General features: G+C 39.6%; 1 protein-coding gene across 17 annotated transcripts in view; it reads right to left on the reverse strand.

Annotated features, from left to right (window-relative positions):
• Positions 1-19,346, reverse strand: part of Anks1b (ankyrin repeat and sterile alpha motif domain containing 1B) — a 1,098,518-nt gene that overhangs the window by 63,704 nt on the left and 1,015,468 nt on the right. For 9 of the 17 annotated variants that reach the window (XM_076854981.2, XM_076854978.2, XM_076854982.2 and 6 more), the window contains 2 exons: positions 7,075-7,182; positions 4,897-5,076 (listed from right to left, as the gene is read on the reverse strand). The exons of 3 other annotated variants lie outside the window; for them this stretch is intronic. In XM_076854981.2, the coding sequence (XP_076711096.2) occupies positions 4,897-5,076; positions 7,075-7,182 (288 nt within the window). The remainder of the gene's footprint in view (positions 1-4,896; positions 5,077-7,074; positions 7,183-19,346) is intronic. 5 more of the 17 variants (XM_076854990.1, XM_076854989.1, XM_076854988.1 and 2 more) reach the window with 1 other exon arrangement.

Below are 19,346 nucleotides of genomic sequence, written 5' to 3' on the forward strand. Positions count from 1 at the left end.
TTACTTCATTAAATGCTGTTCCTTTCAACCTAGCTGTGTTATTTTCTGAAGGTTCATTCTGTAAATTCCCATAATGCTAGAGTGATGGGTAGAATTTTGAGGAAAAACAGGCCTTTTTCCTCAGGACCAATAGAGTAGGATAAATTACAATCTTTTCACTTTCCAGAGAGAGATAGGTATTTGCCTCAAGGCTTTCTGGAATATTCATACGTCTCTAGCTAACTATTTTGTGTACTATGTATTTAAAAAGTTTTATTTAAGGCAAAATTCCTCTCCTTCTCACTGTCTTATGTAACCATGTTATAGTAGTAACATGTTATTACCATAAGGTATCTTTTGTGACATACTTGTGTAACTTGAATTGACGGAGGATTCCTTCTATCCTATGCTATTCCTGGCTTTGAGGGTATTTGGGGCTGATCCCTCTGTATCATGATGTATGCTGTATTGTGGACTTCGTATTTACACAATTAAGATAATCAAAAGGAATATTCCAATTCCACTCTCAATATACATTCTAAGTATGGATAACACTAGAATAAAAAAATGGTCTTTATAGCATGCTACAGCCATCTGACCACTTGCTTTTGGCATTAATTGTTCTTGCAATGAGTCAAGGACCTTTGAATTAGGGACCCACAGATGATATGTTAGAATTTATAGTCATTAACCTACCCCCCTACCCATCTGTTCATCACTTTGCAGCTTAATTATGATTTCACATACATTATCTGATATACACACACCTGAGAAGCAGGCCTCATCCACATTTCAAAGACAAGAAAACTGAAGTTCGGAGACACCACACGACTTGGTCCAGGTCACACAGTTACTATTTACCTGCTGTGAGGCACAGCACTCACCCACTTCGGCTTCCTCACGGGCTGTTGTGAGGATTAAATAAGACACTGTGTGTGGAATTCCAGGCAGGGACCTGGCCATAGCAGCACTTCCACATGGCTCTCTTCCTTTAATAATATCAAAAGAATGAACATTTGTAGAACTAATATATGTAAAGTGCTTTCAAATAACTAAGTAATTGATCCAGTCATACTTATTAAGTGCTACTGTTTAGATGAAGAAATATTAGACTGCCAACTGCATTGACTTTCTAATGATTTAGACAAAATTTGGAAAAAGTCTTAAGCAGGCCTGAAATACTGCCCCAGGCAATATTGTGGGTATTTCAATGAGAGCATTCAAAACAGAAGAACTTGGACATTATGGATTTTTTTCACTAATATTTAAGCTAAAGTTTATAAAAAGATAAGTATTTCTCTTATTGTTGAGGAGTTTTTTTCTACTTTGTGAAAATACACATACTATTTCACTTTTTCATATGTATTTCCATAAATCAAAGTCTTCTATCAATAGTTATAAGCTTCAGCATTTGAAAACTCTGTTTCCTTCTTTCATCGGTCTGAGGAGAATGTGGTTCCTAAACCTTATCAATTCCATCACCCTCCTTTATTCAATGGAAGAGTCCTTTGACTTCTCATCATTGAGGAAAACTTCTAAGGATTGCAATTAGGCTCTAAATAATGAAAAATAGTTTCTTCCTTCTGGGTGTCTTTCCCATATTTATATTTACTATCTCATTTCCACAGAACTCAGAATTAAATGCTCATCTGCCATGTGCTAAGTGCACATCAACAGTGTGGAAGACACCTTGTTCATGCTAAAATGAGATAAACAGATGTCAAAATACTCTAGAAATTTAAAAGCACTATGCACATTAAGGTATAATTATATAAATATGAGTGCAATATTCACTTATTAGGGTAGGGAAATGGGGAAGCACCTCAGAACCTTTTAGGCTAATGAGACCAACTTAGAATTATAGGCCAGAGAAGCTATGTTTTCAGCATAGTAGGAAGCCTATTGTTCAGATAGGTCTACATCATTACATGCAGTGATTGAAAACATGCTACTAGCACTGAGCTCAGTTTTGTTTCTTCCATATTCCTTTAAGACAACTCCTGAATATTGCTTATACCAGAACAAAAGCAAATGACAGTCAAATATTAGCAAATCTCCTGTATTCCAAGACAGGTATTTTAAATATTGGTTCTCACTGAAAACAAGCAGTTAAACAACACTGAATAATAATAATCATGAATGAATAGGGGAAAACATTTTAAGTATTTGCTAACAAATAAACTTAACAGGTAGAATGGACATTAAATTGATGAACTTTCAGCATTGGTTTTCTCACTTAAGTAAAGCACCCCCAAACATTTGTGAAGTAGACCTTCATAAGGCAAAACTCCTGGGGGTTACCACCGCCACCAGGAGCTGAGGGGTTCTGGGCGAGGATTAGAATTCCAAACCACTCCAGGGCAAGCTCAGCTGAACCTGCAGAAGCGGAAGGGTTTCCAAGAACATCAATCTGTCCTGGTGATTTTTCTCTTAACTGCGTTCTTCTTTCTTTTAGCAGGTAAGAAAGCAAGCCTGAAGGTGGACTTCTGCATTTTAGTGGGAAATAGAGGTGGATTAGGCAAGCATTAACCAAGCTACAGTAAGCCTCTTGGGAGCAACCCCTTGGAGAGAAGCCACAGACACAGCTCTGGTTGGGAGGAGGTGTAACTAGGGAGCTGCATGCTTATGGGGATTTTAATTGCTAATTCAGGTCTTTAGGAAGACACAACTTTATTGGTTTAACATATAACTCCAGGGAAAAACATGGTCTAGAGCCAATATTTCAGATGATTAAAAAGCAAATGATTTAAAAAATTATTAGAAGAATAAAGAAAATAAGAAAAAACATCAACTGAGTGCTTTGCGAGGTAGAAAAGTCACATGAATACAGCTGTTCAACAACAAAATGACGGAGTGTTCCATGTTTTGACAGGTTAAAGCTTTGAAACGACACTGTCTTTAAGAGGGATAAATTCATTTCTCCATGGTTTTTTGCTTTGTCAGAGTAAGGACATTCTCAAAACAAATTTAAAAACTGCAATTAACACAATCTAAAGATCCCAGAATCCTTTTTTCTTATTGATCAGATTCCTGTAGTGCCATCTCCTATTTCCTCTGCAGCTAAAGCGCTGTATTGAACTGCAGGATTTTAGAAAGCTTCTAATAAGCTCTTGGTTGCTGATGGAGCCCATGTCTGCATCAGTCATTCAACCCTAGTTAGCTGGCTCCGAGTAAACAAGCACACACGCAGCTGCAATACAGCTCACTGCATCACATCAGCTTGCTTATCTCACTCCGCTTTTTGCTTTTTTTTTTACCTGGGCAGATGAAAGTTAATTCAATTTTCTGAAGGTAAGACAACTGCTAAAAGGGATGCATTTCTGATTGCAGTGTTAGGACTAAGATTTGGGCTGTTCAGAAAGTACCCCTGTCCCTGCTTGGGAACCTCTGGAAGAAATTAAAGGAGCAATCCTGATAGATTATCTCTGTGTGTTCAGACACAGGCAGAAGAATAATTAATTCTTCTTTGGAAAAAAAAAACCCTGCCCTATGTGGAGTAATTTCATAAATTATAGGAGCAGCTGAGACAGGTAATTCTGTCACTGAAGCTGACACAGTCAATAATAGCTAATGCTCATTAAACAACTATACTGCTTTCCCCAGGGAAGACGAGGGCTCAGGAAAGTCCAGGTTTGAACTAATACATGAAGACAATATGGTTCAAGGTTAAAATAAGCTGAGCCCCTGAAATGCTGTCACTGAAGATACTGAACCATGTATGTGATCCACAAATACTAACAAATAGCAGAAAAAGAACGAATAGCCTGGGGGGAAAGCTTTCCTACTCCTTATTTAAAAGAACTTAATTGAAAACATAATAAAGATTTAAAGACAATGCATAACAACAGAGATTGGGAAAATTATTCTTTTCTTATTTGTCCTCTATTTTCCATTTCCCTTCAATAAAAAATTATCCATAATCCCAACAATGCCACTCCCTGAGAATGATTCAATATTGAGAGTGGAAAGGAGACAGTATTCCAGTTCCTCTCTCTCCAAGGCATTTACAGGCAGCATAGCCATGGTTTCTAGAACATTCTCTTCACATTTTTCTTTTGTGAGCTGCAGTGTGGAATGTTTATCAAAAGCTTTTTAAAAACAGAATCTCACCAAACAGTTGAGAAAAATCTTTAACAACCAAGGCAAAGCAATTACAGTCAAATTTTCACCTCGAGATTCTCATCTCAGGTGTGGGAGGCAGAAAGAGACTCTTAGCACATCATTTTGAACTTAGAATGAGGATGAAAAGAGTTGGTTCTGCCAATAATTGTCAATACATCAGATCATTGAATCGCAGGGCAAAGCTGCAAAGCTAGCTAACCCTCTAATGTACCTTCAGAACAGAACCACTGTTTAGCTATGGCTACCGAATCTTCTGAGGAAAGGTCTAAAAGTGACAGAGCCCTCTTTTCAATCATCTGTGTCAGGCAGCACTATCAATATCAACTATTCAAGGTGACGGAGATAATGCCACTAGTCCTAGTAGCACAAGTCTATAAAAACATGTCAGCTTGGGAGGAAATTAACATTATATGGAGTTAATACTCTCTCCAACTTCTGCCCTATTATTCGACCAACCAACATTTTAAAATTTAGAGTTTTATTACCTATTTTTATGATGACTGGATTCTGACACACTAGTATTCCCTTTAGAGCAAAGACTTGGGGGTGCAATGACATCAGGCATGATTTGTTCAGTAGGAATGAATAACAATGATATGTATATACATTCCTCTCTTTGAAAACTCTGTTCCAGGCTAGTTCAAGAGAGCAGGGAATGAAGGACACTTTATAAAATGGTAAAATTCCAGTTAGGCATGGACAAGAAGCATCCATTATAAGCTACTGTTCAATATTTGAGTGCATTACCTGGTACAGGTGAAAGCAAAACATCACAGAGGCTTTTGAACACCTTACCTGGGCCATCTGCCTCTCCAGTTTTGATCGGGGAATATCATCAAAGTAGTTTTCATTTCTTCTCCTCCTTGCATCGCCCTGCATGATAATGTGAGGAACGTCTAGGGAGCCACCAGTGGTGTAAGTGCTTTGGCTAAGTGATGGAGACAACTGAGGAGGAGTGTGATTACCACTGGGTTCCTGAATGGAAATACATCATGAAATAAATACCATGTTTTTGTGGCTCACCTTTGGTTTCAAAACTGCGAAATACTGACAAGACAAACTGTGGGGGGTGGGGAGTCGTTTTTTAAATCAACTGAAAGGAATGGATGATATTTCACTGTTTATTTTATTAATGGCATTATCAAGTCAATATTACCCCTCACTAGTATTTCCGGTCAGAAGTTTAAAGTACAAAGAATAAGGCTCTGTTTTCTTAAACCAGCACCATGGATGACCTCAGGAGAGAGGCCCACCTCTGCCAGGCACCCGGCACACTATCACATGTGTTTACAAGGGAACTGCAGGAGTGTGTCTTCACCATGGGAGATGCCATGATGAGAAGCTAAAATGGGACCCAATGGGTCTTGATCCTCCACCAAAGAGTGGTCTGACAACAGGACCGGGAAGAGGACACAATGGCAACACAGCATGTCACACGACATACAGACTGCAGAGCAATGCATATATGACAGAGGATACTTTTCAATGGCAAAGACAACTCAAGCTGGAAACTGGCCAGGTGTAAGGCAAGGGGAGGCAGTAGGCTGGGCTCTAGCGTTGGCAGGTAAGAAGAGGACTGGGGTCATACCTAATCTGTAGACCACTTCTCCCTGACATGTTATGGACCTCCCTGCCTAGATTTAGGTCCTAAACTTTTGCTTGGGAATCTCTGTCTTTGATCAGTTTGTTGCTCCCTTCAGTCTCTTCTGGGGAGTCAGAGCAAGAGGCTAAAAGGGAAAGGCCAGGGAGCAGAGTGTGTAGCTGGGAGTTCAGCATGACCACACTGATGGTGCCTGTGGCTTCCTCTCCTTTCATGTAGCAAACGGAGGGCAGGGCGGGTGGATAAGCCCTTTCTAGCTTCATCACCCTCTACCCAGTTTACAGGAGGCTCCTCTTCTGGAGGGGGAAAGATGAGTCCTATTTCTACTTTCACTGCTCCCAAGTCCTTAAGTAGTGTATCCCGGCTCTCCAAGTGATGGCTTTTCCTCCTGGATCCCTCCTGAAGACAATTCTCTCGCATCCCCCTAAAACTCTGTATGTTTTCTTCTTCTTCAAAGCGCAGTCACACTTAACATCTTAATGGCTCCTGCCCTGCCTGACCCTCGGCCACCCTGCCGCTCGCTTGCGGTTCGCTGCAGTTCATGATAAGAGGCCGTTCACACGGGCAGTTACGTCTAAGGGCCACGCTTCTGTTCAGCTTGTTATGGCTACTTTTTCTGATACCTGCAGGAAGGGACTCAGAAGCGAGCATGTGCCAGACTGAACACAGAGAATAAAGTGAGGACTCTCTCACTTGCCGGAGAGATCTTGGCTTTTTGATGAATTTTAGAAACGATCTTTGGGTTCATGAAACCAGCAGCTGGTGGCGACTCCCTGCATCGGCCATTTGCTTGGAATCATCTCTCTCTATCCTTCCTTCTGGTCCTCCTTGCCCTTCCACTTTACCTTCTGGGTTTGTCTCTGGGTTTTCTACCCCATAACTCTAAAACGTAGCTGAAAGGGAGACATATGATTTATGAAATAACGTTTTGGATTCTCTATTCTTAATTTCTTTAGTGAGTAAAAATGGCCAATTTTCACTTCTTGAAAACAGAAGACCCTGAGGTCAAATTTAAATTGATCTTTACTTAACTGTGGTCCTTGATCGATTTCCTTTCTGTGGGCTTGAGGAGTCTCACAGAAAACTCATTTCCTCTCTCTGGGTGTAGATGGGAATGTGGGATACAGGTGTGGTTCTTTAGAGGTGTGGTTTGTCAGGCTGAATTCCATTAGAGAGAAATGTCTAAATCTCTAAAACATATATTTAAGTAACTGAGAAAGACAAATCCTGTTTTAAAGGAAGATTGCTTTTTATACAGATAAGCTACGTAGAAAACAGCCTATATTTCTTGATCTATTGCTTCAGTCATTTTATTGCACAAAATAATAATTGGGAGAAGGGGAAGAGAACAAAATGAACATGGCGTCACTTACCCTGAGGGTGATGGACCGAGGGGGCTTCTGTGGAGGATCGTCGTGCAGCCTGTCTCCCAGAGATGCCAAAATGCGTTTCCTGTGGCCAATCAAATTGATTTTTAAAACCTGAAACAACATGTATTTGGGTTAACTATTTCATTTGAGAAAAAGAAATCATTTTTATATGTCTTAAAACATGAGGAGTGCAAAAAGATTTGTGTAAAGTTAGCCCTCTTCCCCTGTGAGGGATGAAGTGTGAAGGTAGAGGGACACTCAGGTCCAGAAAGGTAGGAAGGAGTAGCAGCCAGCAGGTCTGGGTGGAAAGAAGAAGCAGTGAGGGTTCTCCTTGGACTCCTGCTGTCCAGAGTCCCGTTCTACACAGCAGCCTTGAGACCCTTCAGAAATACAAACTCTTATCACTAACCAGCTGAAAGCTTTCCAATGGCCTCCTATTGCCCTTGGAGTAAAATCTGAGCCCTCACCTGGCCTCAAAGCCATTGGGTCTGGTTCCCTCTGTCTCTATCCATGTCCTTGCCTCCCCCTTTCCACTCAGGATCTCTGTTTTGCAGGCCTGAGAAACCATGCCTTGAACACCCCATATTCATTCTCACCTTGGAGCTTCCAGCCCTGCCCATCCCTCTGCCTGGAATGCTTTTGGGATAACCAGAGACATCTCATCCTCCCATTGCTCAAACATGTCTCCACAGAAAGGACTTTCCCTGCTGGCCCACCAAAGAGCTTCACCCCCAGCCCCCAGCGTATTCTACCCTATGACCTTCTTGTTTCATTCTTTGAAATAACTTTACTTACAGGCTTAGTGCATCCCCTCCCAATGTGTGCTCCCTGAGAACAGGGCACTAGGATGTGCTTATCCTTATTCTTTCCCCAAACCTAAAGCAATGCTCAAAAGAACAGCTCAATGAATAGGAAAGAATGGATATTAACAAAGATGGAGGCAGCAACACTAGAGTTAGAATTGAACACTGCCTACTTGACTGAGTCTCTCTGGGACAAGATTTTTAGTCTGACTGCAAAGGCACCTGTCCGGGAGACGTCAAGGGAACTGAGAACTGCAGGGAGCCTCGATCCCCAGTTTGTTCTGGTGCTTTACAAATGCTACCCCTCCCAACCTCCCAACATCTCTGTCTAGAAGATGTCTTCTCACTTTGCAGATGAGGAAACTGTGGCACAGAGTCGTTAAGCTGCTCACCCAAGAGCTAGTACATGCTGGCTCTGTTTGAATCAAGTTTGTCTGATTATAAAACTCATTTTTCTCAAAAGTATATACTGCAAAGTTTGGGCAGATCTCTAAATATAACAGAGTTTTTTAAACAACGTATTGTAAATTCACTCATAAAAAAGGTATTTACCCTTTTCCTACCCAGGTCCTGGCATAGAACAACTCTTGTTGGGTAAATGGTTTCTAAAGACATTGCTGATTGTGTAATTTTTCCCCTTCTTTATAAGTTTTAAGGCGCAGGGGTAGGCAATTCTTTACATGTATCCTGTGCTACCTTGAATTTTATTTGCCTATTTGTCAGCCTTTCCAACTAAATTGGTTTAGCTTTTAAACAGCACTCTGCCTTTTGCCTTTTCCACCCACCCACTGTCTCCTGCCTCTTAACCAAGGTAAATGGCTATTTCTACCTTATTTATTTCTATGATTTGATAAATCCTAATCTTTGCAAATTTGTTTCCCCAAAGCAGCTCCTCTTTCCCGCAGACCATTTTAGTTGACTTTCTGTGGACCATCTTCCACCCTATTACAACTCTTTAAGATTAGTTGAAAACGTGGTGTACAATATCACAGGCCTAAGTGGACCAATGGCTGTATGTTTGAGCAGAAGACCGCTTTCTGCCTTCCATGCCCACTTTAAAAATGTCCTCTCTAAGCACACCTAATTTCTGTCTGGCTCTTCAGCTGTAGTAGGAGTAACTAGGGGAAAGGTGTACATTAACTCTAAAATCTCTTAATTTTGGAATAGCTGATAGTTCAAGACCCCTTAATGTTGGGAAATGGTTTGAATTATTTCTTCTTAAATTCCTTACTTTACGGTTGTCCACGCAGAAGCCCATCTGCCATTCTTCAGCCCACTCATGTATCCCTGCATTGTCTTTCTGCATTTATATTAACTGGCTTGGCATTTGACTACCTGGAAGAGCTTAGCAGTTTTTTTTTTTTTTTTTTTCCAAATCTGGAAATTTCACTATGTACTCCTTTCAAATGATTTATAAATATGCTAAGTAAGTGTGGTCCCAGTGCTGATTACTTGTAGGCAGCATTATTTATACGACCCACAGAAATGCCCTTACATTCTGGCATTGTTTCTTTTGCTTAAGCATCAAGATCAAAGTATTCCCCCATCTCAGTAAAATCCAACAGTAACCTTTTCAAAGGTATTTTGCAAGTCTAAGTACACTATGTTTTCTGATTCCCTTTTATTCTTATTCTGAATTACTCTGCCCAAGGCTTCTATTGGATATAAATCCGACCCATAAAATTCCCATTGCCTTCTCCCAGGAGGTGACTGGACCTGGTGCTGATGGTGCTACCCTGGGACCCTGAGTCCTGCTAAGAAATACTGTTATTGTAATAAAGACACTCCAAATTATTTTGACAAACTGGCACTAAAAAACAAACAACTGGTAAAACTGAGCTGGTGCAACCCCTGCTGTTGCTTTTCATTTATTCTTCCACAGCTCAATTTTGGGCAAGTGACTCCTTTGATCTCGGTTTTCTCATCTAGAGTATGAGGAAACTAATGGCAGTATCCAGTGTTGGGAAGATGAAGAATAAGGTTGTGAGAATAGAAAGCACTTAAAATTTGCACCCTTCACAGAGTGCTTGATCCAGCTAATGGACTCTGAGGGTGCATGGTAATCTTGACCCACAAAAATGAGGACTTGGTCGTTTTCATAAAGTTAATCATGTCAAAAAATAAGCTGGTGCTTTACATAAAGAGATCTGGGTAGCCTTGGAAGATCTCTCATTAAAGTAGCTTATCCTGGTAGGAATGTGTTTGATTTCTAGCTCCTAGTTTGATATTAGACCTACTTTAAGAGGTCTCAACCACACTGTTTAATCTCTAATGGGAGGGAAAGGGAGGTGCTCCCCACTCTGTACTGGTGCTCCACTGCTGCCTCCTATTCAACAACCAAGGAGAGTGAGGGAAGATAAAATGATAGTAAATTGACATAGACTGATAAGTTATATTAAGAACAGTGGGTAATGCTCCTTTTTTTCTTACTGTTTATCAGAAATGACCTCATCTCACAGAAGACAGTGGACAATAACTCCCATGCACTGAACATTTGCTATGTTCTAGTTCCATATTATAGTTGTGCTAGGCATTATACATGTATTAATATCTCATTTTTTTCTTAATATAACATTTTCGTTCGCATTTGAGAGCTGCGAAACCTGAAACTCAGAAATGCAGGGTAACTTGTCTAAGGTCACATTACCAAGAGGCACCATGGCTGTGATTTGTACCTGACTCTGAGCCTGCTCTTTGCCACTGGACATGCTCCTCTTGCTCTTCACCTCTACACCTTGGGACCTTAGCTACACCATTGCTTATGCAACTGTCATGCTTCTTAGGATGGTGCCTCTTATTTTGAGTGATCATGTTTAAAATGTTTCTATTGCCTCAGCCATCTGAAATCATTGAAATAATTCAGTTTTGCATAAGGGTCATAGCAGTCTTCAAGTTTTAGGTCAAAAGACCTAAATGAGGAACAAGTCCTCATTTTTGTGGTTCAAGATTACCATGCACTCTCAGAGTCCATTAGCTGGACCAAGCACTCTGTGAAGGGTGCACATTTTAAGTGTCACAGAATTCTCTGTGAAAATACATATATTGACCAGGAACAGGAAACTTTTTCCACTGAAGATTTCATCCAAGTTGGCTAATACTGGAGCAATAGAGAAGGTAACATTTGGCTTTGAAACTCCCACACTAGCAATGAGAAATCCAATTTGCCACATAGTATCACAGAGAATATTCCAAAGAAAGCCAGTCATTATGGAACAGTCAAGTCCAAAGGCAACCAGGTTTTCCTTGAGTGAGAATAGCTCAACTTCTGATGATCTTTTTAATGAGGATTCTAAAGCAGTGGGATCCTACTGCTCCAGGCACCACGACCAATCACCTGTAAACCTTTGGTTTTCAACAAAAGACCCAAAGCAACAGTTACTGTGGTAAAGGAGAATTCTGTAGCGTTCTCATTACTGCTTGGGTACAAGTTAACAAGGGAGTGCACAAGGAACCCAGTGGGTACAAAGGATAAAGTAATAATAATATATTTGGAATTTAGTTATTTTAAGAAATTGAGGTTATTCAATTCAATGCAAAAAACAATACTGACTTTCTGCCACAAATTAGTTGGAGGATTCAGAGAGGAAACTTGACTAACAGAGCTAATGATATTGGGGAGAATGAGTGGATAGCTGCAGAGTCAAACCATTAACTAAGAAAAAATAACTATATATGTCAGCATAAGAATATGGTTCCAACTGCAGAGTTCCAGTACATAAGAAACACACATTTCTATTTATATGTGTTGCTGAGAATCACACCCAGTGTCTCAGTCATGCTAGGTAAGCACTCTACTACTGAGCCACAATCCTAGCCCTGCATGTTTTTTTTTTCAATTTTTTTTTTTGTAGTTGTAGATGGACAGAATGCCTTTATTTATTTTTATGTGGTGCTAAGGATCGAACTCAGTGCATCACACATGCTAGGCAAGGGCTCTGCCACTGAGCTACAGCCTCAGTCCTGCATGTTTTGGTTTTTAAAATTTTTTTCTTTTTCTTTTTTTTAGTTGTAGATGGACACATATCTTTATTTATTTATTTATTTATTTGTGGTGCTGAGGCTCGAGTCCACAGTCTCACACATGCAAAGTGCTCAACCACTGAGCTACATTCCCTGCCCCCTGCGTGTTTTCAAAGTGGTTTTTGTTACAACTATCATAGGAGAAATGTGGGTCAGAGGCAAAAAATGTTATTGAAACAACAGGGGCCTCCAGGAATTTTCTCCAGTGTTAATTAGGACAACTTCGGACACCCCACTGCAAATCTGGGCAGTAGGAAACTATTTGTGCTGAGTGACAATGCTATAATGTTATGTCACTGTCATTTATGTGTCTAGGTTTAGTTGTGGGAACTCTGACAGAAAATATCATGACATGACCGTGCACTGAACATCTCACCTCAGAATACATGTCCTAGAAAAGTTGAAAGTCGGCACACTTAGACTTTTTTCTTTTTCTTTTTAAATTTAATGTGATATAAATTAAACATGATGAATGAATTTAATATGCTGTAAATTAAACATTTTTTCTTTTTTAGAAATCGAACAACATTTTGATTATAACAATATTGCTTTCCCATTGCAGGTACTTTATAAAATACAGAGAAAAACAAGACAACAAGTTATCCATAGGCTATTAACATTTGGTTATATTTTCTTTCATTTTTCCCTTGTGGTTATGTTTTATGGTGGTCATATTGTATGTATAATTTTTACCTCAATTTTTTTCACTTAATATTAAAATTAGAGAACTCTTCTTCATACACAACTGAGTAGACATTTTAAGTAACCCCATACAATATTGCTTCAGAGAAGCATTTCATAATTTTTTGTTTCCTTTATTGTTGGAAATATAGTTTGTGCTTCTTTTTTGTTTATAAACTGTTCCACATGCTTTAAAAGATCCTTTTATCCTACAATTTCCATTTTCACTGTCATTTTCAGTAGCCACAATATGGAAAACACTAATGAAACTGCAAGAATGCATGTCCAGTCACGAAGAAAAGTCATGTAGCGACCGTCTGTCTCCATGTTCTGCATGAAATCTCAATCCATTTATTGCTGGATGGACTAAGTCCTCTGGGGAAAATCACAAATCCACATAATGTTCCTCAGTGTCACCTTTTGCATTTGTTATATTTTGGGATTCAGATTTAGCTGACAGACGTGAAATAGCACATGTAGTTGGAATTCTCCAGAGATCACACATGCAGCAGTGGTGAGCGCACAGAGAGTTTAGTTATCACTGTCATGGGACTGCATCCTTTTTATTTCTGGACTTTTATTTAAGGAGGGGAGGAAAGAACTTTGTACTGCCTTTGAAACCCCCTTCCATTCTGGGAAGTCAGATGATTCCCCTTTTCCTTTCTAGATATTTGCCAACTAAAGAGAGCAGCTTCCATTTAAGTCCATAGTGCTCTCTGACTTCAGGGTAGCCTCTTCTAACAAAACTGTAGTGTTCCCAGGAGCTCTGGTGTTCTTAAATAGCAAGAATGGAAGTTCTGGTCTGTTCCACCAGAAGATTTGTTCTCATCTATTGAACTATAATTACAATTAAATATGAAAGCTCTCTGCTTTCCCAATAATAATTCCTAAACACTTTCCACCTGAGATTCAAGGCATATGTACCTGTAGGTCATCCTATCTCAATTCTACAATTCCAGAGATTCTCATTTGAACTTGCATCCAAATTTTGATTATGACATTTTCTCTCATTTATTGAAATATAATAATCCATGTCTGGGACAGTATGGTGGAAGGGAGGACCTTAGGAGCAGAGACTTGATGTTTGGTTCTTTCTCTTTCCTTCTACTTTGGAATTGTGATATAAAGGGAACAGTAATACTCTCATTCAACAAATAATTACTAGATGTCTTTCATACATAGCCACCATGTTAAGCAAGTTGTGAGCTATGAAAAAAAAAGTGTATGTGTTCTCTCTTTTTCTTTTTCATCCATCTATATACCTAAATATTCATGCCTTCATAGCCTTCCCAGTCTAAAAAGGATTCCTGAGGATTAAATGAGAATGACTAGGAAGCCACCCTATACATTTATGATTTCTAGCGTGTATTAACGTATTTCTCTTTAAGTATAACAGAAACTTAAAACTTTCTTATCCTGTCCTTGAATAACCCTATTAGCAATATTTTGGATATTATCTTTGCTACTTAAATGTGTTATTATGGATTTCTCTGAGTAGATTTTAAATCAAAAACTATGCTTTTCACACCTCCAGCCCTTTCTTTTATGACCTCTTTGCCCCACACATGCACACCTCTTCATATTCTAGAAGGTCCTCACTCTCCTTCTCACCAGAATCTTATAAAGATAAAAATCAAGATCCACCCAAAGCTTTCCTCTCTCAACTTAAATTCCATCAACCTCTTTCTCTGAATTTCTCTAGTATTGAAGGCTGCTATCAACACTTTTGATTCACCTGGCATATACAGCCAGCTCTCCTTTTACGTGTGTGTGTCTTACCTGATCTACAGGACCCGACGCTCTGGGAAGTCAGATCTAGTTCCCTTGCATTCTAGGGTCCCTCTTAGCATATAGTGCACAGCACACTTAGGAGGTCACCCCTGACATCTCAGCCCTGAGCCCTTTCAAGGTGGACAACAGACAAGCAGGGAGATGTCTCTGAAAGGCAAGAAGGGAAGGAAAAGGATTCCCACATCTTATTTCTTTCCCTTGCCACTCTGAGGAATTTTCTGCTCCTTCTGAACTTCAGCACCTTTACCTCTACATACAGTCTTACCACAGGTGATATAAGTCTTCCTTACCTCTCACCAATTCTAATTCCTCTTTACCTCTACTCCTTCATCTAAAAAAATCTTTCTGACTAGATTTTCCAAATCTTCTTTTCTTTCTCTAATTACTTTTCAAAGTAATGGCTATGAGGTAATCAGCAAATAACAGTTTGAATCATAGATGCCAACAAAATACAACTATATTAACCTATAGGAAGGAAAAGAGGTTCCAAATTATATATCTTCAGAGAAGCAAAGGATAGTGAGGAAGAGTAAGGAGGGGGAAATATGTGTTTCTAATACAGTCTCTCTCAATAAACAGGAAATACTAATTGTGAGGGAATGAGATAATCTTTGCATGGAAGAGAGACCTTAATGGCATAATTGCCTCTGAGTATTTAAGGTTTCTGGAGGCACAAAGCCTTCTTTTGTAATCAATGAGAATCTTAAGCTTACTTGTAAAGCTCTCTGAATTACCTCTTGATGAAGGTACTAATTTTCTGATTATATTTTCACATAAACATTGCTCTAGAAGATTAAAAAAAAAAGACACAAAAACCCAACCAATCAATTTCCCTGTAAGTTACTTTTAAGTATATCTTGCTGGAAATTGGGTTTTCATAGGAGAAATTTCGTTTGCATTTCTCAAAAATCCAATCATTGGGATTACTGAAGGAATAATTTGTTGTACAATGAAATGGAAAATACGTACAATATCCCACATCTGAAGTTATTCTTGGAGATGTGATGATGTGCTAATAGCATCTGAAGACTGCAATTTTATTAGTACATAAAAATGCTCTGCATCTTAGAAAGTATAGAGACCACTTTTTGTTTATATTTTGCTAACCATGCAAGATTTTTACAGCTGTAAAATAATTTTCCAAATTATTTTCTTTCAACTTTTGAGATCATAAAATTTATGATCAATTATATTGTATGATCTCAGTATTGTAAATAAAATGACAGTTATCAAAATTCATCATTAGCATATTTATGTAAGTATAAAGTAAACTGAAATATATATGTGAGTCTATCCTGTTGTGGTTTGGATAGGAAGTGTCCCCCAAAAGCTCCAGTGTTAATGCAGGAATATTCAGAGATAAAATGATCGGATTATGAGAGCTGCAACCTAATCCATCCTACCTTGAATGGACTGGGGGGCAACTGTAGGCAAGTGGGGCATGGCTGGAGGAGGTGGGTCACTGGGGAGCATGTCCTGAGGGTTCACTTTCCCTGTCCCCCACCCTCCCTGCACTTCCTGACCCCACAAAAAGCCAAGCAGTTTTCCTCCCCTGGGCCCTTTTTGCATGATGTTCTGCCTCATGTTGGGCCCAGAGCAAAGCAATGGAGTTGGTTGTCTATGGATTGAGACTTCTGAAACCATGTACTCCAAATAAACTTTCTCTCCTCTAAGTTGTTCTTGTCAGGTATTTTGGTTGCAGTGACAAAAAGCTAACTAAAATATACCCATACCTGTTAAGAGAGAAGACAAACTGAATTGCAAGAGACAATACGAGCTAAGTGAGGGTCTGGTTATTCAATTTTTGGATTATAAATGGTCTTTTCTGCTCTGTCACTGCTCCTCTCTTCTTGCTGTGTAGCTACTTTAATGTCATATAACACCCTCCATCAGAGGATACTCAGAGGCAATGAATTCAATCCAGTCAATTCTGTTTCCTGTCAGCGGCTCTGATGAAAGAATTGGATGTGGGAGTAGATAAAAATCTATCTAAAACTAGCTAAAATTCAGGTTTTAAAAAAGCATCCATGGATTTTACATAGCCAAGCTATACTACAGCACTTTAGAATGGGGTGTCCACTGTATTTCACAGCCCATTAATGCTGAGAAAAAGGATGTTAAGGGCTTAAAAAATCTCCTTATAAGGAAAGTAGATGATGTTTGTCCTAAGCATAGTTTTAACATGAGAAAGAACAGAAGGTGACAGTGACAGGTCATCCCTTTTCTTCCATTGTCACCACCTCCAGCCCTTCCACTGTCCCCCTTTCTTATCTCCTGGAGAGCTGCATGGAGAATAAAACTGGGAATCACTCTACAGCCGTTAGAATGACTAAAATAGAAAGGCAGATAATGCCAAGTGGTGGTGAAGACGGAGACGCACTTGAGCCCTGTATTTCAGGTTGGAATATAAAGTGGTAGAGCTGGTTTTGGAAAACTGCCAGTCTCTTGAAAATATGGCTCAGTTTCTGAAAATACAACCCAGCCAAGTCCACACTCCTCACAAGCCATCCAAGAGGAATGAGAACGTATGTCCACACAAAGAGTTGTTCATGAATGTTTAAAAAGCATTATTCACAAGAGCTGAAAATTTGGAGCAATCCAATGTCCCATGACCTGGTGAAGGGCTTGGTAAAACATGGCATATTCATGGAATGGTTTATAGCTTATCAATAAAAAGGAATGGACTACAGGTATGGGTTACAGCATGGGTTGACCTTATGTTAAGTCAAGAAGCTAGACACATAGGACTTTGTATTGTATGACTTCATTTATATATTTCTAAAAAATATAAAACTATATAAACAGATCTAAGTTCCCTAGGGTAGGAGTGGGAGCAGGGACTGACTACATAGATGTGAGGAATTTTTTGGAGTGATGAAATTGTTCTAAAATTGTATTGTGTTGATGGCTGGACAGCAGTATAAAGTAAAACTTATTGAACTATATGCTGAAGAATGGGCAATAATAATGATCTGTCATTATGTTACTATTAGTAAAGCTGTTTTAAAAAAAGGAGAATGTGGGGAGGAGGCATTTAGTGCTCAGAAGGCATGGTATAAATTAGGTCATTCCCGAAGGCTATAATTCAGGTTGTTCCAGAGAGATCTCTGTTCTCCTGGAATATACCTGGTGTCAGCTATCCAGTGCATCTCCAGGGAAATGTGATCTACAGGGTCACTTTGTTTTAAGAGCGTAGTTCTGATGGATGACTAACATATTCGCTGTCTGTGTACACAATGAATTAGTACTGGCTTCCTATAAGCGTGCATTTTGTTGTCTCAATTCTCTTGGCCATGACACTTTGGTAAAAATGCTAATACTTCCTAAGGACTTAGAACAAATGGCTTGTGAATGTTTGAAAAGAGTGTAGTCATCACTGAGTGCCAACATGCGTTCTTTCTGTAGGGGGAACAGGTGATGATAATGGGGTGACCCTGAAGATCTAGAATAAGGTTGCATTCTAGGGACTAAATGAATCACATCAACAGAGCGAATGGAGTCATTAACGACTTCCTGGCCCAGAAAAAAGCCAAGGAATAGGCTGGAGATCTGACTACAGTTTAATCAGTGACACTGAAACCCAGCTGCGCAAAGGTATGTGTCAGGGTGGGAAAGGGGAGCAAGGTGGGGTGGGAGTGGGCAGATCCAATCAATGAAACAATGGATAAAAGAGAATTAGAATGCCTAGCTTTGGTTGTGTCCCTGGGAAGAAAGCAAATTCCCTGACCACTTGTGAGGTTCTCTCTGCCACAAGGCAGGGGTTATTTCATTAGGGCTTGTATTGATCCCAACAAAACAACTCTTAAAATCTCATTTCCTACAATGCTATTGGGGTCGGGAAGCAGCGATAACTGAACCAGCTTTTAGGGCGATTTCCCACCTGGACACTGGGGAAAGGGTGTGTTGAAGATGTGGGTGGCGGTGGAGTACTTGGTCAGTGAGTAAATCTTTTCCACCACACATTAACAGACTGAAAATCTTGGTAAGGCTGTTCTATCCTCAGTTAAATTAAATCAACACCCCTTAGGCACAGGATCCGCTCCGGAGGGCACAGTGATTAAGAGCAGGGCTTGATGTGACTTGGATGTGAGTCTGGGCCCTGCCACTAACTTCTAAGACTTTTGGTCAGTTATTTAACTTCTCTTAGTCTCACCTAAACACATCCAAATTTATAGTGTTAAAAAACAATATTTGGGGCTGGGGTTGTGGCTCAGTGGCAGAGCACTTGCCTAGCATGTGTGAGGCACTGGGTTGGATTCTCAGCACCACATATAAATAAATAAAAAATAAAGGTACATCAACTAAAAAATAGTTTTTAAAAATACTTATTTCTTAGTGTTATCTCCAGAATTAAATGAGACATATGCAAAGAACTTAGCATAGTGCCTGGGATAAAATTAGTCTTAAACAATTGTTAACTTCTTTCAGTGTTTGGAACTGGGAGAGCTGAGCCCACCCCTGGAACACGGTCAGCTCATCAGCATAACACACAACCAGCCAAAAGCAGCTCAGTGGCGGTCTGGGTGCCTTTCCTCTGCCCACAATCCCTGTGCCATCAGCCACTCTTCTTTTCTAACTTCAGTGGTCTCATTAAAAGTTAAGTTTTTGCCAAACTATATTAATTTCCTTTTTTTGACAGGGTTATTAGTATGAGGTTGACAGACCAGGAGAATGCCATAGACATAGTGTCTTTGATTCCAATAAAGCACTTGATGAAGTCTTTCATTATCTGTAAGATGGTGGGCTCTGTGAGTGAAAAATTAAGTGGATTTGTAGCTGGTTGTACATCTATACCCAAGAAGCTTGATGAATGGCTCTGTCACAACCTGTAGGGGGACCACTGATTGAATGCCAGAGGCTCTGCCCCTGGATTCTGCTCTCTTCAATATTTTTATTAATGGCATCAAAGTAGACAGGAGATGAACACTTATCAGATCTTTCAATGACATAAAATGGTGAAGGATATTTAATACAATAATA

Source organism: Callospermophilus lateralis, chromosome 4, assembly GCF_048772815.1.
Source record: "Callospermophilus lateralis isolate mCalLat2 chromosome 4, mCalLat2.hap1, whole genome shotgun sequence".
Lineage (NCBI taxonomy): Eukaryota > Metazoa > Chordata > Mammalia > Rodentia > Sciuridae > Callospermophilus > Callospermophilus lateralis.